Source organism: Polypterus senegalus, chromosome 1 (assembly GCF_016835505.1).
Source record: "Polypterus senegalus isolate Bchr_013 chromosome 1, ASM1683550v1, whole genome shotgun sequence".
Classification (NCBI taxonomy): domain Eukaryota; kingdom Metazoa; phylum Chordata; class Cladistia; order Polypteriformes; family Polypteridae; genus Polypterus; species Polypterus senegalus.
In genome coordinates, this window is record NC_053154.1 from 258,421,965 (window position 1) to 258,446,979 (window position 25,015).

At 37.3% G+C, this 25,015-nt stretch overlaps 1 protein-coding gene across 1 annotated transcript in view; it reads right to left on the reverse strand.

Moving 5' to 3' along the window:
- Positions 1-1,757: 1,757 nt before the first annotated feature.
- anapc16 (anaphase promoting complex subunit 16) overlaps positions 1,758-25,015 on the reverse strand; it is a 32,880-nt gene continuing 9,622 nt past the window's right edge. The window contains exons 3-4 of the mRNA XM_039772677.1: positions 23,319-23,393; positions 1,758-2,985 (exon numbers count right to left, since the gene is read on the reverse strand). Of these exons, the coding sequence (XP_039628611.1) occupies positions 2,876-2,985; positions 23,319-23,393 (185 nt within the window). The 3' untranslated portion in view covers positions 1,758-2,875. The remainder of the gene's footprint in view (positions 2,986-23,318; positions 23,394-25,015) is intronic.

The window sequence follows — 25,015 nt, forward strand, 5'->3', positions numbered from 1 at the left end:
TGTCTGCTTTTCCCGAGAGAACTACTTATCAGATTTAGATCTGTTTTTTTTTTTTTTTTCTCTACAGTATAATTTTGCTTGAACATTCCGGGTGATTTTGTGACTTCTCTGATCATGCAAAGTTCACTTGTGGTACCAATTTATTTGCGTAAATCCAAGAAAGACGCAGCGGGGCGAGTCGAGGGAGGCTGGGCCCTCCTCACTCACGTGCCAGCCTCAGGGCAAATCTTACATCCACTTAGCTAGCGAACAAGAGAAGTACTTAACAGATTTAGATTGGGTTTTTTTCTATAATTTGCTTGAACATTCCGGTTGATTTTGCGACTTCTCTCATCGCACTAAGGATCATAGTTCACTTGCAGGAGTGATTTATTCGTGCTAATCTGAGAAAGAGGCTGCGGGCCAAGGGGAGTGGGAAGTGTGACGTCAGGAGTGGGGAGCTGGGCATGGCCCTCCTCACTCACACACCAGCTTCCGTTCAAGTCGGTCTACCTCTGCTTTTTGGAGTGTACCTTGCCTGCGCTTAGCTAGCTATACCTTTTTGTATATATATTGTGTATATAGAAATTAAGGATGAATTGACCAAATTGTATGAAATTTTATGGATAACATGCAATTGTTAGTCTTAAGAGACGATTAAGCTTTAGTTGAACAATTCAGCTTTGGATGTTCAAGGTTTTTAAAGCCAATACCAAAAGCAGCCAAACCAATGCTAAGACCTTCATAATATTGATATTAGGACTTTAAAAAATGCTTTTGTGAATTTTGTGCTCAATCCATACCTTGAGCTGTCCACTTTTAAAGAACATAATTTTCAAACCCAGTAGTACGTAGTTCTTCATCTATATCTTGATAAATTAATATCCTATACTGTCTTCATGTTGCAAATATAGAGAAGGTCATGTGCCGACCACATCAGATTTTGTCACAATTGAGGTATTAGATAGTTAAAATAAGTGCTCCAGTTGGAAATAAATACCTATAAACAGGCATAGCCTGATCTTATTGGTAAACTTGAATAAAGGCTGTAGCCATATACACAGCAATAATAATCAATAATCAGTAATCTTGGATTTTAAGGTCCAGCCACACTGCAATATGTTGGAGAAGAAAAAATACTTCATTACATAATATCTGAATCTGCTTATTTCCAATCTTAATGAAGTATCCATTGATTTGGTAAAGTATTTAAATGAACAATTTCTATTCCATCTACGTTTTTGAAATAATATAAAAGTGCTGAACATCCCATGGCAAGAATCAGATGTTCTTGGTATTGATTTTTCAAATCGGACCAATTTTTTTTTATTATTCTGTAAACTGAAACTGATGCTTCACAATATATGTAAGGAAAGCACCACAGGAAACACAAGAGTACATTAAGTCCTCTTGGAGATATGGCAAACTAAAAAGCTGCTCAAAGCATGCAAAGGTACACATCTCTTACAATGTAGCTGACACAACAGCCCAGCTGTACCCTTATGTGCAACTGGAGCCCACTGGTAATCTATATAAAACAATGAGGCCACAAATCATTTATTCTCAAGAACAACATCAAAGCATTACTCATATGACACTATGGTACTGTATGTTCTGTACATTAATTTCACACATTTCTTTCATCTTCTAATCTTACAGAATCAACAAACATTTGCATATATCCTGTTGTACTTTTTGCTGCTAACTGCACTCTTTGCTCTCTGGCTACACACATTTTACATCCCACTGGGCTACAATTCAATGACAGAAAACTAATGCCAACATATAATGATATTTTATTGTACCATTAGATTATAAAATGGGAAAAAGATCTTAATCTCCACAATATAAATTAAATACAAATGTACATTAGTTAAATGTGTTGTCATCTGGTTGACTCTGCTGTTAACAAGAAGAATAAAATAATGAATGAATTACAAATCCGTCACACAGTTATGTTAATTTGCATTTTTTTTCCACTTATCAATATCCTTTTATTAAAGCATTTGAAAATGTCCACAAAATATTTAATGGTATATAGGATCAACCTGTATAAGTGACTCATCCATTTCAACATATTGACATCACAGTTTTGGCCAAATGACTCAAAAGGTGCTGAAACCAATCCTAATATGTGCTTTATAAACATTTAAATATATAAATTGTCAGGGATTCTGTCATAATGGAACACGGTTATTAAAATTTTCTTACTTAATGATATTACAGTACATTAGTATTATTATCATCACATTAATCTATTACTTATAGCAAAAACCGTTTCCTTTCATTGTCAGATTTTTGCTTTTAAGTTCGTTTGTTAGGAAATCTGTTATCCACCTATTCCCTGAACTAGTAATCCATTCAAGTGGAGAACAGACACTCCAATTTATATTTAATGCAACTTACCCTTATTTAGATTAAATGGTAAGGAATTTGCATTTGAGTCTTTTTCTTATTAATCAAAAAATTCTCTTTACATATGCACTGAAAACCTTTTTGAGTTTTTACATTTAAAGGTCAAAAAAAATTAAGTGTGACACCCAAAAGCACCTTTTGAGTAAGTAAATACACTGATGAACAGTTAATTGCCAATGCAAATATATTCTTTATGTTTCAATAAACCTAGACTTTGTTTTCTCTTCTTGTATGATGTGCTATTTATTCTGTTCCTGTATCAAAGATCAGGTTATTGTATTTGAAATCACTGAGGGCCGTAAATGCAAACACAAACCCTGACAATGTTTATTAAAAGCTCTAGTTAGCACAGTTATAAACCTAAAGAAAACACAACATCCCATCTCTCAATGGCAGACATTTGACCAAAATAAAATCAAAAGATACACATTCAAGTATAAAAACAAATTAAAAAAATAAACTTAACATTTAAAAGTGTGGCTTATGATGAAGTAAATCCTAAAAGCTGTTCAATAGGTTTATATCTCCATTCATCAGCTTCCAGTTCTTCTACTAAACTTGCCAGTTTCTCCATACGGGACACTTGTTGATCTATGAAGGTAAAAATATTTCAATGTTATTATATACACACTAAACATTCCATTTGTCTTCACAGATAAACAATTCCGAGAAATGATGGCCACTTTGTGAACACCACATTAAGTAATGCCTTACCAGCCGCATTTTTCCAACGAGTTTGCCGTGAGAGCTACCTGGGTGTGCCGTGGAAATAATAGTGTAGCGCTCCTGGGTCTGAACCTGAGAGAGACAAGCTCTACAGGGGGATGAGACCCGTCTGTGGAGGACAGGATTACCCGGAGAAGCCACTCAGCAAACGCTATGTTAGAGCACTTCAAACAGGTCTACAGGCTACAAGAGTCCATCTCCTGGGAGTGTGGTCGCCAATGATCCTTATAAGACAGTGGGTATACAAGTTGACTTGAGGCAGAGAGGGGCAAGCAACGGGACAAAGCAGCTAGAAGATGCCAGCAAAGTGCTCACTAAGTGTTGTATCAGCAAATGCTAATCTCAGAGCTTTTTTTTTCTCCAGTAGTCCGATCCTTTGGACAGTTGAGCATGTGTATCAGATAGAAGAACATGTTAGTAGAACAGTAGTGAGCCTTGGGATGTTTTTGGATACAAAAAGTGTACCACCCAAGAAAAAAAGTTGGGAAATACTGTCCTATGCAAATAAAACTTTCATGAAGCCCAAAAAATAAGTAGTCTACCAACACAGATTTTCCTCCATGTTTGTAGTAAATACAACAAACATATTAAAATGTACAAAGCAATTACAGACATGCCCATCTCAGCAGTAACAAAACTGTAAAAGTAATTCCATATTCAATTCAATATACAGGTCTATGATTAAGAATAAAAATATGATACCCATTACTTATCAAAGAAAACATTAAAAGTGTGAAAAGGAAAAAAAGTAAGATATTCATATAAAGTCAACCAGGGTTGCGATGCATTTACATACTACACTCCACATACATGCTGCATCCATTATCTATGCTATTAACAAAGAGCTTAATCAGCAACAACATGAAAAGGTTGAGAAAGTTGGAGTATATCTGTCGCGATGTTTGGTGTAGTCACCAAATTCTTTATTCTGATCAATGTCTGACTTACTAAACTTTTCTTCTTGTAGATGATTATATAGATATTAAAAACATACAAGAAAAAATAACACTTAACAATACTTACTCCTTTACAGTATTTTTTCTATAACTTGAAAAAACAGTTTTTAGTACAAATAACATGCATTTCACATTACATATATTACATATACAGATGGAAAAAGAAACGCACCATTTCCTGGAATGAGAAAACCATTTGCATGTACCTACACAAAAAGATGGCCACTTGATTTAGCAGTATGATCAGCAATACAGTTTGTGCAGTGAAGTACTGCAACTTGCCAAACACATATAAAGGAGTTAAGTGCACTTTCATTCAATGATGTCAAGGTGGAATGATGCCTGATGATCAAGTTACCATTCATTCACAACCAAGGTCACACCAAGACAATGGGCACACAATTTTCTGTTCCTTCTATATGATGTCAAATGTCAACAGAAACAAGGCAGAGGGCCAGTGGCAGGCGGCAGGTATACACGCCAGCATTGCCACACACTATGGATTAAGCCACTACATTGTGTCCCTACTGCAATCAAGATTTCTGCAGACTGGCAATATAGATCATAGTCCAAAAATCACACCAAGGAAGGACTGGAATATCAGACTGGTCCAGCTGTGATGAACTTTCAAATCTTCAATCAGTACTGCTGCTGAAAATGTCATAAAACACAATGCCCACATCACCGTCAGGATAGTGATGGACGGGCTCAGAACTGCTGGCCTTAGAACAGAGTGAACTGTCAGAGGCCCTATACTCACACCTTCTAACACCTCACACCTTCTAAGATGTATGATTCTACAGCAGGATAAGGCCAGGGTAGGCACAGCTACTGTGGTAACAAAGTCCCAAGGAATAAATGTTGCTGTGAAGGTGTTGCCTTGGCTTTCTTTCTCTTCTGACCATAACCCTACAGAGCACCTTTGGGATGCATTGCAGCGTTGAGAGATATGACCCGCTGCCTGCCAATAGGCCAACAACCTTATCATGCACTTCTACAGGGACTAGATATCATCACACATCTGCAGAAATAGAGGCATTTGGGCTTTCTGCCCCATAAGTGTCAAGTAGTGGCGACTACAGAGGCGGTCACACAAGATACTGTACTTAAGAATGACTGTTTATGCTCCCAGTCGCTTTCACTGTTTCCCTGTTTTGTGTTCCTATTGTCATAATTTCTTCATTGTTATGTGAGCAGTGGTATTTCAAATTTCAGTTCAATGATGACTGTTGTGTTCTTTTCTTCTTCTAATATATATTTTTATAGTGTTACTAAGTTATTCGTTTAACACTTTTGTTACATCAAAAAATACAGAAGCCTTTCCCAGGATAATGTAACCATATATGCTACCTGATTATAGTCAGCAGACAAGAAAAGATCTCTTTTCAAGTTTACAAATGTCAAACACTATTTTTGTTATCTTTTTTCCATGAAGAAAAAAATGTAAATGCTTGTCACTTAAACAAGTTTTTCAGAATCTACCACTAATGACATTTTTTTCTGGTGGCAGTAATTTGGATGCATCAAATATAAATGCTGTACTAAACTATTCCAAAAACAAGCACAATGTACACAAAAGAATCAAATGCATATATTTCCTCATTTCTAACTGAGGCGTCTTTATCACTTTTAAAATCTTTTTGACAGAAAGACAGTTCTCTCTTTTGTCTAAATTCCAATTTCAAATGGCTATTCTTTGACATGTAAGTACATTTTCTCCACCCAAATACTTGCCATTTTAAGGTGTCTGAAAGTTAAAAACATTTTTGTTATAATGTTACCATTAAGATGGACATATTCAGGATACAGAGCTTTTATAATCGTGGTGGGGCCATGCCCTTCTAGCTTGAACCACTCAATCTGTGCTAGTGTTACGGACTTTAATCCACTACATATTTGTTTAAGTTTTAGTCAGATTCCTGGTGTCCCCTTCACTCATACTGTTAAAATACAAATGCTTATCAGGGACCAAAAACATACATTGGTCTTTACATAATGTACTATAACAACATACAGAATCATAGTCAAACATTCCTTGTTAATTAAGATAATCAGTTTTACTCAGGCATTTATTTGAATATCTGGTTAAGCAAACAGCTGATTTTGCTGTTTAAAATTATAACATTTATCTGGTTACTCTGAAGTTGTGCCAGGTGGCAGATGTGTCGATAGTAGGAACCTTCTTTATTTCAGTTTTTCACTTCTATTCTCATACTACTTACCTGCCTAATACACTACATTCATGACTATACCTTTTCTAGAAAGTTTTAAATCATTTTACAAAAATCAAAACCTAACTTCAAGCTACTGTATGAAGCAAAATTTATATAGCCACTTATGCATTAGGTGTCCCCGCTGTATTTCAAAGTTGTTTGTGTAAACTCACAAGTCAATCAAAAGTAATAATGGTATTTTTAAATATCAATGGGTGTCTTATATCAAATAAATCATAAGCTTCCATGTGGTCTCATTAATAAACATTTGGTTGGCTCATGTACAGTACATGCAGTGGCGAGTAGCACATCAAGGCTGAGTGACTCTGCTTTTATCAAAGATCCAACATGCATTAAGCCTCATACAGTGTCAGCCTCATTACCATTGGATAGCCGAGGTTCAGAGTACTGCAGTGATGTATTGATGTCTATGATTGGTGCTTCATACTACATGTCACAGATGTGCGTAAAAGCAAGAAATAAATATGTCTTGCAACTGCACACACTTCTGTGAGAGTGCATGGGAATTGTTTGGTTGAGGTGCAATATGATATTAAGTATGAGCTAGGGAAATTTTTTCTTTAAAAGGAAAAAAAAAAAAATCATACGGTTGAGGAAGTCCTAGAAGAGTTAGAGAATACTAGTGATATGGAATATAAATGATTTCAGTTTCGGATCACAGTTTTACTCTACTGAGTATGACGCATTTTCTGAAGGATCCGATGCTATGCCTGATTTGTAAGTACTGCTTATAGTGTAACTCTAATGCGTTAAAGCGTGCCGTTTTTCAGTTCAAGTGTCATGAGTTCATTAACCACACCCAGAGGGATGCTGTTTGCTGCATGTTCACCCTGTGTTAGTTTCCCCAGCAGTTTTCTTTCAATTTCAACTTAAGAGTACCAGCAACCTTTTTTGCGTACTGGTGAGTACTGATACATTGTACCTGCGGCTCTCAAAGGTTCATACAAGGACCCTCTCTTCGATCAAATGTCTCAATATCACACTGCAAGAACAGGAGAAAAAAAAAATCTGGTATAATTCTCCTCACACTCCACCCCTGCCAAAGGTAGTGATAGTGCCGCTTCACTCCCAGCCCCACATACAGAAATGAGCATGATTACAAATGGAAAATAAAATCAAAGACCGACCTTTTGAAGCAAGTGCGATTAGAAACAGGATAAAAAAAAAAAAAAAAATCTCACACCGCTTTGTCAACCTCTTCAGTGGTGTGGGGCGGATTGTACCGTGAATAGGTCTCATGTGCTTGTGACCCAGTGGTGACCACCTGTGCCCCAAAGATGGCTGAGAAACACTGGTTTAGGTGTATATGTGGTGTGTGACTAACTCTGGGGCCTTGTCCAGGGCCATTTTCTGCCCTGCACCCAGGGCTGGCAGGAAGGCCATTATCTCAACCTCCATAACTCAGAAGTGGAAAGAGCTGGTATGAATATATAAGGATGTAGTATATTCCAAGCATTAAATGCAAGAAAACAGCAACAACAAAAATGGCCAACTGCCACAGAAGACAAGAGATGATGTATGAGTTGCAGCACAAAAACTCCAATCTATTGTGCATAAGGTAATGTTTTTCTGTGTCTAGTGTAAATAAAAATAGTTTCAAGGACTGGAACTAAAACTAATTTTAAAAGTAAAGGTTTCAATGAGTACACAATTAAATGTACTGTACATAGTTACAAGTTGTTTATATTCTGTTTAAGCGTGATACGTATTGTTTACTTGTTGTTTAAGAGAGATACATATTGTATGTGTTTATATATATTTCTAAAAAAATAAAATAAAACTGAAAAAAAAACTGCAATACTTGTTTTGAGAGACTGCTTAGGTGTAAGAAACTAAATGTTTCCTTATTACAAAAAATAAGACTTTGCAATACTATGGGATATGACATTTACATTTGTTATAATGATAGCTGACAGATTGAGTAACAAAAGGATGTGCATCATAAAATGTCTTGGTTATGTACTGTAAAAATCCAGTTTTCTGGAAAAAAATCCTTAAAGTGGCAACTTCCTTTGCGTTCTATTTAATTGAAATTGGTGTAAACAAAGGTTTTTAATCATATAAATAATTTCTTTTGAAAAATTAGGAGTGTTATAATCAATACTCTTCAGCCATTTGCAGCTCCTTTATTACATAAGCAGAATAGCAGCCACTCATTTTTGGGTATGTAATTTAGGTACAATAATACCAAAAACCCCTAAGTGCGTAAGAGACTCAGAAGGTCGTTGACTGGATCTTTTTTGGGTTTTGAAATCAATTTTTTTCTTCACTTGATTTTTTTTTTTTTGTTGTAGAAATGTGCTTACCTGTTACAAACAAGCTACTAAGGTCTTATCAGTGTATTCATGTACAGTTAAAGCAATACAATACCTGTCTACTGGATTGCTGCTGGAATAGGGTCAGTCTCTTGCTATCCTAAATTGAATTAAACCAGTCAGAAAATGAACACAAAAATAGATAGAAGTTTCTCACCTTTTCAAGTATAGTCCCCATTTCAGTATAATGATCTTTTTTAAACCCATGAATATGAATAAATGTCAATCCAAAAAAAGAAATTACAATTTTTATATTTTAATATAAAACTAGAGGGGTTTCGCTTGCCAACCCCCAACCCCATATTGTGAAGAGGGGGGCTGAACGCACCCCCAAGGAGATGCAGTCGCTAAACCGAAACCCCTCTTAAACTGTGATACAATGGGTAACAAACATATATATATTTTTTTTTAACTCCTCTTTGCTCAATCAGCTGCTGGCTTGCTGCTGCTGCCGCTGTCTCTAAAATCTCCTGTGTATCTGTAAAACTCTGTAACCCAAGCGTGACAGTGTATATGGATTTAACTTTCACCAAACAACAAAACTTTAAATTCTCACAGATACGCCTCTTCATTGGGAAGAAACACTACTTTTCCCTGATGGCAACATGAATTAGACGATCTGGAAGTCTCCGACTTAAAGTTTAAATCCGAACAATATATTCAATCTCTTTTCACTGTTCCATTATTTCACTGAGTAATAATTTCTGTTTCTTTGCGCCAATGCAATCTTTACTATCATTTTTTTGATACTTTCGAATTTTCGTACTTCTATTATCTCTAAAATGCTCTGCATGTGTATAGCGCCGTTTTTCAATTCTTTACGACATTCTACTTTGTCATCTACTCTTTGTCTTTTATTTCCAGCCCCGGCATGGTTAAATCTCTTGGCACAAAGTCTTGTCTTGCGGGACGTGAAAGTGTCTCTCTTCAAAAGATCACGTCTCATCTCCCAAGATTTTTTTATTATAATAGAGAGATTAAGAATGTATATATTTGTGCTCTTTAAGTTATAACAGTAACAAAGAAAGGTTTCAATGGCATCCTTGCTAAAGTACTGAAAAAGTCTGTTCAAAAGAAATGTAATGATTTACTTCATGATGTAGACATACATAATAAACAAGAATGGTTGCATCAAATATTTGAAAAATAAAATGTTTGCTTCAATTAAAAAATGTAAAAGTCTAAATATTCTCCACTGTAATAGAAACATTTCATTTCACTCCCTCTGATTGAGGTCGACAGAGGGCTAAATCCCTAGTAAAGCATCAAAAGTAACATCATATTCATAATCACTTACCTTGAATGAGTCTAAAACAATACCTCACATGGTTGTTTGAAATTTCCCATTTTTAACCTTCTGGGAGTGGCAGTTAGAGGGCTCAGACTACTGATAAAGAATTAAATATCAAAAATGATACCATATTTGTGATTAGCAACCATGAAATAGCATGAAATGACAATCCACATGCCTATAGTAACGATCTGCATTTTAACTGAGTTTTGTGAAAACGAGAAACTTTGAGCCCTCAAATCCCATTAGGAGGTAAACTCCTGGGGTTGGTTGATGTGGCAGTCTATTACAGGCCACACCACATCTATTTAAGAGTTACCAATCAAACTAATCTGTACGTGTTTGAGAAGTGGGAGGAAAATTGGAGATCCCTGAGAAAAACACAGAAGAGTACAAACAGAATATTTTAAATACATTCAGAAGTGGCTGGAATTCAAACTGTACTGGAGTTGTGAGGTAGCAGCAGTAACTATCCCAAAAGCACAGGGTGCAAAACAGGAACCAAAACTGTACTGGGCACCAAGTGATAGACTAAATTTAATTATAATATGTTATGCATCTATAACTGAGCTTTGTTAAAAATGCTTTGTAAAAATGCTTGGGATTTCAGTGCCTCTTTTTGGGACTGATTTGAAGGGTGCATGAGGGAAGGATTTGTGTATGAAATAAATGACCCATTTTCCTGTTCTGTCCTCAGAACTGATGAGAAAGATCCAGATGAGGAAAATTAATGCGAGTCCTAATTCTGACTTCACCTCACCAGCCACACAACATAAATTTCCACTGATCTAAGAAATCAGTTATTTAATGGATCAGTGCACGTCAAAACCGCATTGTCCTGTTATGTGTCCTTTATGGTTTTTGCTTAGACTCAACAACATGAGTTAAACAGAGTTATGCTGTGATACCCCGAGTCTTCTTGACATGATTATGCTATTCCTTTTTACAATATTGTAAACATTTTTTGATTAAACTGGCATGGATATGTACTTCAGCAAAATACAGTGGATGCCCAGCAACACTATCAAGCCATTTTGTGCATAATCAAGAGGTCAGACTAAAGGTAAGCCTCATTTGAGACATAAGGCTACAAAGATACACATCTGGAGATAGTAAAAATTCAGTTTTAAACAAAGCTGTATTTGACTATGTAACTATTCACTACTATAAAACAGCACTGCTAGCTATTAAGCCCCTACCTTTATTCCAAGGTGGCATAACATACAGATATTCTACTTATTTATGCTGGCTTCATCCCTGTTCTCATTCTCATTTCTCTTTGATGAAATAGTTCCTATACATTTTCACATAGAGTGTATTTAATTCTGAATGTGTATATTCTGTAATAGACTAGTGTTCCTATTGGGTTTGTTTTGTCTTATTTCTCTTGCTGCCAGTACTAGCTCTGGTTATTTTACACTGGACTAAGTCGACACGTTAAATAGACGGTTACATAAAAGACTTTTTTTAATCATTACCCTTTTAACCAGGCATTAACATAAGATCTGGTGCTTCAAGCAGAATAATTTTTGCTTGCTTAACATTTTAATCATTAAACAAAATCACATAAAAGGTGAGGAGAAAAGACAATAAACTATTGAAAATATATTAAGCATGCTCTGATCTTATTATATTAGTGTAAATGACTGCATATCAGACAATAATGTTGGGAGCTCCTACTTATCTCGATTACATTAAATTAGGACCACTGATCTGTATTGCCATTCTTTTATATATTAAGGAGCACCAACACTCAAAACAAGAAAAACACAAGAACAAACTAAGGCTTTTTTTGGTCAGATTAAAATAAAAGTAGATGTAATCATTGTATTTTAGCATAATCCAGAGCAAATATGTGCTAAATGTGTATTCATAAATTTTCTAACTTCAAGAATCTATAAAAGCTGGCAGGTATTAAAAATGCAATGTTCACAGATATAAGCTATACCTTACTGTTGTGGAATACTGGGGTAAACCTGCTGCCCCAACCCCGACACAGACAGGCAAATACAGCACACAACACACTTTATTTGCACATTTGGAGCACTTTTTCCTTGCTCCACAAAGAATATCACAGTAGAAAGCACCAAACAGTGCAATACACAGTCCTTTTCTTCTCTTCGTCTCTCTCTTTCTTTCTCTGCCTCCACTCCTCTCCCAACAAGCTCCATCTTCCTCATCCTGACTCTGGCTCCTTGAGTAATGGTGGCTGGCTCCTTTTATAGGACATCCGGTAGCACTCCAGGTGACCAACAACCTCTTTCCTGTAACACTTCCGGGTGTGGCGAAAGTGCTGCCAAACAGGGCTCAGCAAACATCCAGGTGCCCCCTGGGGGTGGCCACAGGCCCCAGCAGGGCTGAGCTTCCATGCTTTAAACCTGTGGCCCCGCTGCAAGCCAGGGGGGCTGCCCTCTAGCGTTCCTGAGGAGACTACATCCTCAATTCTCCCTTTCCCCAGGTCCTTCCACTATTGAGGCGTTCCCGGTTGGGTAAGGGCCCCGACCATCTGCCACACTGTATATAATTTTAGTACACACAGGCTGGTTAGGTGACTTTTTCAGCAAAATACAATGAAATGAAGGCAGGAACTAAGCCATCCTTTAACTGATAGCCCAATGTCCCATCCACTACACTACATTCAATCAAAACTACATATTTCCACTAAAATTTCACCAACTGTGGTATATCAAAGTTTTTGTCCTTCTAAGGTTTGGGAGTTTGTGGATTCAACTTATTTCTAAATTATTACGAAACTGGAAAGACAAACTGGATACATTTCTCAAAAATGTAAAATCTCCTCTCACTACAAATAGTAGACTAAGGTTTTTAGGCTGGCCTTTTTTAGGTAATGTTAATGTTGCTATTGGAATGCATCAACTTTTACAATTGAACAACTGGATCATAATTTTGACTTGTCTGATTTCTCTGCAACCTTACTGCCTACTGTGTAAGTGTTGATAGTTTAAAATGTATGCAAGAAAAAAGACTTGACTTGATTTAATTGTTTTCTAAAGCAGATGTCATGTTACACAACTCCTAGTCATGGGGTATGTTAGATTTGATGACTGCATTTACTGATCTAATTGCTGGACCAGGTCAGTTTACATGAACGAAAAATCACTGCACATGTCACACTTATTGACTGTGTACTGGACTGTCCAGCACAGTTGTGCTTGCCACTTTCTGTGACAACCATTAGAATGCTGCCTGATGCAGCCTGTGCTCTACAAAGAGTTAACAGGTATGGTAAGTTCAGCTGCAATCTCTGTCTGTATTTACAGCTGATGACAAAATCAAACCTGTTTTATTTTGTCAGGGTGAGTTGTGGACTAGTTGGAATCTCTGGGCATGTACCATTACGTGATTAGAGGTCACCCTAAGTGTGCAACACTGACTGCTTTTAGCTCACTAAGATTATGTAAATGAAGTCTATGACTGAAAACCACTGAAAAAGACACATAATGTGATATGGTTTTAAGGCAATTCAAGATACCTGTTCTGCTTCTATTCTATTTGTACAGCAGTGAGTTATCACTGCAAAAGAGCAGAGGCAGAAATACTTGCATTGTGCAGAGAATATTAAGCTTAGATGATTGCAGTTCTTCTCTCAAAAATTAAAATAAATGAGACAGCGTTTTCCCTACATCTCTATATAAAACATTTGTCTATGCTTAGGGTGACACCCTTCTCTCAGCTGTTCATCCTTCCTTAACAGTTTTACAGGGCAGGCTTCTCTGCCACTATACAAAGGCAGTTTTCCTTTGTTGCGGGTGGAAAAAAAAGGCTGTTCTATAATCTGAAGGCCCTGAGTTTGAGTCCCACTATTGCTGTCTAAGCAAGGATAAACAGGGGAGGTGGGGGAGGTCTTACGCTGATCAGGGATATCATTATAGTAAAAATATCCAGCTTAATAAAAAGTACCCGTTTGGTTGGTATGTCTCTTTTATTCCAACAGATAGTGCATCACAAAAAGTTGTAGTTATAAAATGCATTTCATTTTTCATTCCAACACATGGCACATCATAAACATCAACACTGCTTTTAAGAATCCCATACCAAATGGCATAACAAACCTATGCATTGCATCTGCCATTCCAGCACATGGTACACCACAAATATTTGTAGTAATGCATATTACTACAAATGTTAGTGATAGGCCATCTGTTGAAATGACAAATGCAATGCATTTCTATTATGACATGAATTTCACAAAACATGTGAATAGATGGTGCACTGCAAATATTAACCCTTAGGCCTACATTGATTAATTAGATTTTAAACCATCTAAGACAGCACAGCTAATAGTCTTAATAAAATGTAAAATACAATGACATCTGCATAAAGTGTACTTCACATTGAATATTGTTGATGCTACTTCACCTAAACAAATAATTTAAAAATGAGTTAAATAAATGAACAGTACTGAACATATCTGGCTATATTCTTAGACAAGCACTTGGCAAGGTATTATGTACGTATCTTGAAGACTGATAAACCACAGGTGGCAAAACTTAGAAGCTGTGAGACTTGCTTATAATGGATTCAAATTATGTGGGTGAAAAGAATAAATACTTAATAGTGAGACCAGCTATATTATATGGGTTGGAGACGGTGGCACTGAACAAAAAACAGGAAACAGAGATGGAGGTGGCACAGTTAAAGATGTTAAGCTTTGCATTGGGTGTGACAAGAATGGACAGGATTAGGAACAAGTACATCAGAGGGTCAGCTCAGGTTGGACGGTTGGGAGACAAAGTCAGAGAGGCGAAATTGCATTTGTCTGGACATGTGCAGAGGAGAGATGCTGGGTATAATGGGAGAAGGATGTTAAGGATAGTGCTGTCAGGTAAGAGGTAAAAAGGAATGCCTAAGAGGAGGTTTATGGATGTGGTGAGAGAGGACATGTAGGTGATGGGTGTAACGGAGCAAGATGCAGAAGACAGGAAGATATGGAAAAAGATGTCAACATATCAGCAAATGCAGAACACAATACACAATGTGGAATTGAATTTATATACTCCGAATATGTTCTTTTGACACTTTGAACTTTTTATCAATAAAGGTGAACAGTTCCCTTAAAAGAACATTTGTCACGTGCTCCCACTTCCTGTTCAGAACAGTACACCAAAGATCCACATCATTGTGAAACCAATCATCTTAAAGGAGAAAGCAGGGTGAAATGACACCTTTTATTGGCTAACTAAATAGGTTACAAATGTAAGCTTTTGATGCAGTTAAGGCCCCTTCATCAGGTAAGGTGTAGCAAAGAAACTGAACAACAACAGCATTTATTTATATAGTACATTATACAAATAATGTAGCTTAACGTGCTTTACATAATGAAGAGAAAAAAAGAAAGTAAGAATTAAAATAAGATAACACTAATTAACATTGAATAAAAGTAAGGACAGAAGGTGGAGGGCAGAAAAAACGAAAAAAAAAACTCCAGATGGCTGGAGAAAAAATAAAATCTGCAGGGGTTCCAGGCCATGAGACCGCCCAGCCCCCTCTAGGAAAATACTCTAGCTTATATTAGGACAGCAAAGTGATTTTTTTCTTTCATCTTAACAACCTTTTTGTTCGAATGTTAGCAAAATTAATACATCTTAGATGAATTAACCCTGAAAGAAGAGAACAATGCACTATCATCTTAAAGGCATGGTTCTCTAGCTACAAACTATAGAAATGAAGATCACATTACTTTTGGACTGTAACTTCTGCTATTCCCCACAAGGAATTTTAATGTTTTAACAGCTTACATTCAATTCCAGATTTGTTTAGTTTGATCTTTATAGACTCACTTTAAATACATCAAACACTTATACAGATGGTTTGCAAATTCTGTTACTATGTATTGTTTGTCATTTTATGCTCCATTAATGCAAGTCAGCATTATTAATAATGTTTATTGTAAATGTAAACTGTTAATGAAGAAGAAAAAAAAAGTTGGAATGCTTCCATCCTCATTTTCCACCATGTGTTTCAGTGTTATTTCTACTGATGCATGCAGAATGTCCTTCAAAACGAAACAGCTGCCTTGATGGAGCTTGAAATAGTCTAAAACTGGCACGTTTTCTATTATTCAGACAGTATTGAACAAGGATCACATGAGTGTCCCACTCTGTTGACCAACTGCAAAAGTAATACTTGCACATTTTCATTAGTAGCTGGGGAAGTAGGTTTTTCCAAAAGTTATTACAATACAAATAATCCATCTCATGCAGTATGACTGGAAGAGGTCACAGACGGCTGTGTTACTAATAGTGTATCTTGTGTTTTTAACCAAATAATTTACACTATGGTATAAGGAGGAAAAGATAGTTACTTGTTATCTGATAAATGATTCTTCACATTCAGGTTATTTTTATTATAGTTTTTATTTGTGTAGGTTTAAAAATATAAGGCTGTATTTGCAGTAGTATTTAAAAACGCCCAAGACTAGGCCGAAACAAACAGTTTTATATCCACCTACACCATCAGTGCACAATGGCTTCTAACATGTACAGAACAGGGCACTGATTTTTTTTTTGTTTAGTTTTGGTAAATTAAAATAAACAGCTGTAGTAATGAATGATGATTTACAAAATTATTAGTTCAAGGTAAATACTTTGAAAAAGGGCAAAAGAATTATATGATACATAGCAAATTACTTTTGAAATTTTCTTTAAACGAAGAACTTTCCAGACGCAAGGCAAAATTAATACTGTGCTCAGATAAATCAGAGAAAACTGCCTCTACCTTTATGTAATTTACTATATTTAAATGACTGTTTATGTAATTTACTATATTTAAATGACTGACAGAACTAATTGTTACTTTTCCAAATACCTGTATTTACAGTCTATTAGTATATGTTAACTTTGTCATCATTACAAATACTAATTATAATTTTAACACTATTTTTAGCAGTGTCATTAAAAATCAGAAATGTAAAACAACCGATATAAAAAATAAAAATCTACTTATTCTTAGCTTCTTTTCCACTTGGGTTTTATGGGTTGGTAATATTATTATTTGGACCAGATTTGCACTTGACATGAAGGAATTCCAGGTCTCTCCAATTACTACAAAATGTTCCTCTGACAGTTTTAGGATGTATGAAAACTTTTGTCTGGTGTCTTGCAGGAGACATATTCTTATGGCCAGACAAAAAGCATCCCTTACAATTTGAAAGGTAACAGTATCAAATCTTTATAAACAAATTAGAAACAAAAAATACTTCTTTCTAAGTAAGGACACCAACCCTGAAATGGTGCCAGTCCATCACATGACACTTTAATCCATCCATCCAAACTGTCACACATCATTGGGCCAATTTACAGTATCCATTTAACTCAATCTACTTGTTTTTAGGATGTGTGAAGAACAGCAGAGTAACCAAAGGAAAATCTGAAGTGGGAAGAACATTCTACCCCCATATAGGCAGTTAACAGGCCAGGATTCAAAACCCAGGAAGCACCACTAACCAGTACATGGCACTACTTCAGTCAGGTCAGGTCATGTCAGTCAGGCTGGGGAGCATGCCTGGTATAGCACATTGCTGCACCCACCACATGATGGAACAGTTTGGGATCCCGGTTGGCAATCCCCCAGACAGACACATGGTCCAGTCCCACCCTCTGGAAATGAATGTCTATCTGCCACAGCCAGGTGTTACATGGGCATTCTCTTGGCCTGGCCTAGGATCCTGTGATCCTGTGAGCCAGATCACCCTCAGGGAATCGCGCCACACGGCAGTAGTGCAATAACTGATGTTCCCTCACAATGCAGGTAATGTGCCTCATTCGGGACTCCATGAACAACTGCTCGTTAGACACAAAGTCAAATCACTGGTACCCAATGATTCTCTGAAGAAACACAGTACTGAAGGAGTTCAGTCTCTGCCTCAGGTCACTGGATAGCGTCCATGTCTCGCAACCATATAGCAAAACAGGAAGGACCAGGCCTCTAAAGACTTGGACCTTTGTTCTTTTGCACAGATATTGGGAGTGCCACACATCCTTTTCCAGTGAACTCATGACCCCCAATGCTCTCTCAATCCATCTACTGACTTCATAGGAAGTCACCAGACTTGAATCTCACTGCTGAGGCAAGTAAAGTTCTCGACAAGGTCGACATTCTCTTTATAGACAGACACACTGCTGATAGCTGTGTCCAAGAGGTCATTAAAGGCCTAGATCTTGCTTTTTATCTTGGACACTCACAAGCTCAGACACTGAGAGAGCCCTGATCAGAGCCTTCGTTGACTACACAAAGATCACAGCATTGCTGGCAAAGTCAAGAACATTGAATCTTTTTTCACCAACAGATGCCCCTCAGCAGCTGGACCCTACGACCCTGCCCAACACCCAGTCCATGCAAACATTGAACAAAGTAGGAGTAAAAACACACCCCAGACGAACCCCAGAATCAACTGAAAAAAATGAAGAGGTTCTGCCTCCTCTCTGCAAAGCACTGTCAGTATCAATGTACAGGCCAGTCATGATATACAGCAACTTTGGGGTGAATCCGCAAAGTTGCAGGATGTCCCACAGGGTAGCTCCATCAACTGAGTCAAACTCTTTCCAAAAAGAGCAGCAAAGCCAGGATTTGATCGATGGCAGACCTCTTTGGTGTAAAACCAGACAGCTCCAGTCACTGATAAGTGAGCAAGTGATCACGGATTCTATTGAGGATGACCCTACCAAGCACCAAGAGCAGTGTTATCCCCCTGTAGTTGCTGCAATCCAGGCAATCACCCTTCCCTTTCCAGATAGGGAAGACAAGTCCCAATTTCAAGTCAGTTGGGATGAGGCCTGTCCCCCAAATGGAAGCAAAGATTGCCTGCGATGTCAGGAGGACAGCTTTACCACAGGCCTAGAGAAGTTCAACCGGGATACCTCAGATCCCTGCAGCCTTCCCTACCCTCAGATAGTTCACTACCTGTGCAGTCTCAGTGAGATTGGGTGGTTCACAGCTAACTGGAGGATCAGCCTCAAGAATCGTGAACCCAGTGATGTCCAATGTCCTAGTTGTAGGATCAGCTTCAAAGTAGCTCTCCCAGTTGGTCATAGCTGCAGCATCATCTGTAGGGACTGGTTCCATCACCCGCCCTGACTGGGACTCTCTGAGGAACAGATACAGATGTGTATAATGCTTCAAGTGCGTTTCTAGGCCATAGATGGTTGTCACATGCTCACAGATTCCTCTAATAAATACCTTCTTATCTGCCCTCAGACCCCTTATAGCCATTCTTCTCAGTTCCCGGTACAGACCAGAGTGGCCATCAAACTATGAATTGTGACTCATCTCTGTGATATCCAGGGCCCCCTATTAGACGCAATAGCTTCTTCTGGGAACACCGGCAACACAAACACAACCCTCAGCAACCTTCAGGGTCTTGTATCATGGCAGATCTCCCAGATCACATTAGGATCAGTAGTCTCACCCAAGTTTTCAAGTCCCCCACACAAACTGTGTGCAAACAAGTCTGTGGTCAGAATTCTCAAACTGGGCACTTCTGTAGACCATGTAGTTCTGTAGGAGCCTCCAGCATCTGCCCATGAGGATGTGATCAATCTTCTTCACCGCACCAATACTGGAGTTCCAAGTCCAACGATGCGGGTCAGGACATTGGACCCAGGATCCAGCAAGCCGCAGCTCCTGACCTTTTGTAAAGTCAAGGAACATGGAGCCACTTTCAGCATGGCTGCCAGAGCCATGGGGACCAACACAATCCTCATAGCCAGTCCTGTCAGTGCTAGTGGTCACACTGAAGTCATCCATGATCAGAGAAGTGTCATCTTGCAGGTACCCATCAACCGCCAAGCAAAGTTGTAAATAAAATGTCTTCCTTAACTGAGACATCACTGACCGCAGACATAGCATACACTGAGGCATCAGATAAGTCACCCCAGAGAGTGCCTTAATCTGAGTCTCATAGTAAGATTTAAAGAAGGGATATTGGACACCATCGGAAGGAGCCAATCCACCACAGCAATAGCTACTTTCTGGGTATGACAGCCATCAGAGCAACCAGACCAACAAAAGGAGTACCTACCTACAGTGATCTGGCCAGTCCCAGGTCTGCAGACCTCACAGAGTGCCACATTGCAGTGCCTGAAATGTGGACTTTACAAAGCACCCCTGACAGCAAAGGAAGATGATCATGATGCTACAGAGACAACACGTTCTATCCGCTTAATTAATTGGGACCCGCATGCTGCCTCTCATTTTTTAGACAAATTGAATTTTTGAATGCTTAATTAACTTGTGTCCTATCAACCTGAAATTCACACCCAAAGCAACAACCTCATTGCTGCTTGTAGAATATCTAGCTGTGTGGACCCACCTGAGTTGAGCATTCATTGAAATGCAAAATATCACAACATCATGTTATCTACATGTGATGTTGAGTGTTCTAGCATTATTAACGTGGACATTAGAAAATTGATACATGCAAAAATTAACACACAGGATCAAACCAGCCTAAAATCTAATTCTCTGAGGACCCAAACAACCAAGACTTCCAACCCAGTTCATCACAGCTGCAGGTAGAGCTCAAGCAAAATGTCCTATAATTACCCTGATGACCCAGGCAATGAGGAAGCTGTGCAGGTTTGTCTTAAACAGTAGTTTAATAATGACTGCTGTCCAGAATTGTAAACCAGTTGGTATAATGGCAGAGATTGATTTTTGTTAGTACTCAAACTAGACACATATAGTTTTTCATGTAGGAAATTGAGGGAATAATTTTATCTTCATGAGGACAGAGTATAGTGATTAGATGCATGTTAAAGAGAACACTAAAGGATAAAGTAGGCACATTAACAGTAAACAGCAGCAATTGTGTTATTTACAAGAACAACTGACGTGACATTCCACCAACAGGGAACTTTCAACACTAGTTGATGTAGATCAACATATTAAAAAACTGTTTTACAGGCCATTAGTAATAAACACTATTGAATTTATTGTTCATGGAGGAGGCAGTGAGATTTCTCTCTTTATTTGAATAACACGACTCAAAACTAAGTTACAGAACTAATGAGTAACTTTTTTATAGATTAAATTGTCATAGCGGTTGGCCAGTAATGGTTTAGGGCTAAGGTGAATGAAACTAAGGGTCCAACAGCTGCAAAAACACTTTCTTAATCTTTTAGTATCTAAACCAAAGCTACACAATACAAGAAAAGCCGTTTTCAATATTAAGCACTAAACAATATGACGCCCTTTCAATCACCAGCCTAGTTTTTAATGACCTTTCACATGTTGGGCTCAGCAGAAACAAAATGGGAAGTCAGTATTATGACAAAGCTAGTGCTATGTCTAGAAGAGAAGGGAACGTGTACATGAAGACAAATTAAACTGAGAAGTACCTTATATTCAATTACATCTTATGGTTGCACATGTCACCTTGCCAGAGAGCACCACAGAAGAATTATTTAAATAAGCAATACATTGCATAGGTTTCTGAGAAAGCACACAGTATATTGGAGAAGCTTTGAAACTGTCAATGGATCAAAGGTGGAATGGCCACCTTTACACTGCATTGATGACACTGATACCATTTGACATGCATACTGAGAGTATGCAGCTGAAACAGAATGCTGACATAAAAATGTAAGCTGCTGGATTACTCAAAGTAGTCAAAGAAGAAAACTTAAAATGTATTATCAGTATCAGTCATAAACTGTCAGGGCTGCTCAAATGCTTTTTCCAAACCATTCAACCTGCCCTCCAAAAACACTGCTGAAAGTAGAACAAAATGGTCTAAACATTGCTATTAAGCTTACTCAGACCACTTCTGAATGTTTTAGTAGTTTGCAGTCTGATGCAAAATTTGAAGAACTGTGAACCAACAGCAAAGGCATAGAAATTGCTACCACTACCACTATGGTCAGTCAAATATTTCTGAATGTTGGAAAAGAAAACTGCTACTCGATTTGACAAAAGACAGATATCGCAGAGGCTCAGTTTTCTATTGCTTATCAGTTTCTGCAAATTTGACTAATGGGCTCTAATGCCAAAAAAATGCCTTGTAAAAGCTTGTTCAAAGCTGCTGTAGTACTTTCAAGATGATGTCCACTGGGCTCACTACATTTACACACGCACCAATATTTGAGATCTCAGTTGCCATGAGAAAGAACTCTCATTCTCTACTAAAAATGCAACATGATGAAGAAATTGTAAACCTAGCTGATTCAGCTAACCTTCAAAAAGGATTTATCGAACACACTTCACAGCAAATAGAAGGGAAAACTACTCAGGAGGTTCAAGTCAATGAACAGAAACCTACAACTTTATTGCTTAGTGGGAAAGCTAAAGTGAACTCTTTTATAATTGGTTTTCTGGCATGGCTAGTTAGAATTACAGTAATATCGTGTTTAGTGTTTTTAAGGATGTCTGTTCCTTAGGTGTAGTTCTAATTTAACTGCAGGGCAGATTAAATGATGAGGATTTCCTTCCCTTCCCAACTGTCTAGTGTGTTAAAGATTATGTTGTGTGCATGGATTTATTGTATGGTTTTTCTAATGTCATGCTGTTCGTGTGAAGTCAGTGTTGAGCAAGCCCAATAGTTTTATTTTCTGCAAGTCATTATCTTACTTCTGTCATGTAGCACTAATCATTGGTAAGTATGTGCAATTTTGTGTGACAAGCTGCAAAAGCTATAGGAACAACTGATGTGTTATCATGAATTCCCTATACAGTTTGGTGTACAAAACCTTTAACTGGCCCTTTCTATATGCCAACCAGTTATAAAAGTGAAAAATGACATTTTTGCTTAATTTTTAGAATAATCCAGAATACAGATAGAGTGCAAATGCAGTAAGTCAAGGAGTTCCTTTACAAAAAAACACATTCCGTTATTGGCTCTAAGATTGTTTTCTGATTTTGATATCATTTCTAGTGAAAACCTTACAACCAGTCTCTTTGTCAGGGATGAACTTAGCACCACTATACATAATAAAGAACATATTACCAAATAATAAATGGATATACTTGTATTTTAGAATTTATTTGATGTATTTGTTTGAATATAATAAGAAACTATGTGAGTTAAAAAATACTTTTGAAACTAATGCATACTATGCAAAATGAAGTCAGCATTAGAATGATAAACTTGAAGCATGTTTTTGTTCCAAATCATATAGTAATAGATAAAAACTAAATAGGTCTGTTAATTCTTTTTGCTTACCAGATATTTCTGAGATTCCGTGGTAAGTACAATTTGAGTTAAAACATATTTCAGAAAAACATATCAACATGCGATGACAGTTTCCTCCCAGTCAGGTTACATTTTCAATTCATATAGAAGTATGCATAATATTAAACAGTTACAAAAAATGACTACTAATTTGAAATAAACATTTCCAGGGTAAACTTAAATCTTAATTTAGGATTCAGTAGTAAACATACTTACCGTGTTTAACTTGTTTTAGGGTTGACGCAACCTGGAAACTGAATACAGACTCACATAAGAACCTGTCCGAGCCATCTGAAAACAGAAAAAGATCAATTTAATCACAAGGATTCGGACACTGGTTTTAATAGTGATACTTAGACTATAAAGCTTGGTTTTTACAACAATAAGGAAGGAAGGGAATGAAATAAGTTTAAATCAGCAAAGAAAAATAAATATTTCATAATGTGTATAAAGGTATATAGGCCTGAGTAAAATATCAATTTTCTGATTAATCGTTACTTTTTGTTTAAATGATTTGATATCAGTCCTTAAAGTCTCAAGATCAATCTTGTAAATCTCCGTCTCACTCAATTACTATATATAGATTTTTGCTTATCTTCATTTTTGGTGTCTGAACCAGTAGATGTTGCTAATGCACCAGTTAAGATTTTCTATTCAAAAAGCACTTTACTACCATTGCATAAAAAGGTGTGCCTTCTTTAATCGAGATCAGCATCTTTGACACTTAAATGAGATGTGTGGACTTACTATAGGTTCAAATGGTGTGTTGGTAAAGGACGACTGGATAAAAGCAAAGCCATATGTAAGCTGTACAACTCAGATGTTATTTATTGTTGTACCACAACAAATTTGAGAAATCGTTTATCCTAACATCACCCATAATTGTAATCTCAGTCGACATCCAAACAGGTACAGCCTAAACAACCTACACTGCAGATGGCGGGTAGCTCCAAGCCTCTGTTTAATTCACCTCGTGCCCAGAAAATAACAGAATCTATAGCAGCTTTTATCTGAAAAGATAAGAGACCATACATTGTTGTTGAAAATGAGGGCTTTCGAACTGCTGTATGCTATACCAAAAAGAAAGCAAATGAATTAATTTATTTTACCTATGCTTTGTGAATATCTTAAGCAAAGCATTGCCATGTGTCTCAGGCCAGTGGCAAGAGTATCCCTAACTTGTGACAGCTGAACATTCAGGGCAGCAGATTCCTTTGTGACAATCACACATTAAAAACAACTGAGCACCTATGGCGAAAGTGTTGCAGACAAGCGCGCTGTATGCCAGTCACACCGGGAGCAACCTCACTGCCTATATAAAGAGCTGCATCAATCACAAGTTTGTGTGTTGGCAAGTCCAATAAAAGTTGCTTCTCTTTACGCACGTGGCTAGCTGTACTGATATGGTGGAAAAACTTTGCAACACACCTTACCTGGCGAAGCAAGCGGGCAATTGTTGGAATTTTCAGAGCAGCCTGTGATACCAAAGTGAGCATGTGCACAAAGCAGCCAACTTGAAGTAGCTCCATAATAGTGGCATTAAAATTCACAATGGCTGGTTCTAGTGGTGCTATCAACAGGCATAAGCTCCAGATCCTCATTTTAAAATGTTTGCTTTTTGTCGAGACTGATTAATGTGACTACTACAAGTGAACAACTGAAGATATGTGTAACATGTGGAATTATAGAAAGTCATGAGTCTTCCCTCTGTATCTTTAATTTTGACTAATTCAAGATTATTTTAAATGTCCAAAATGGAAATAAATTTGGCTAACGGTTTAGTTGAAGAGTGTCTACATGGAGATTCATAACACACAAATAGGTCATTGAATAACATGTACTATTTAAGAAGCAATATTTCATTTTATTATTATTCGCAAGATGATATAAATGAATAGATGTTTTATAAAGTA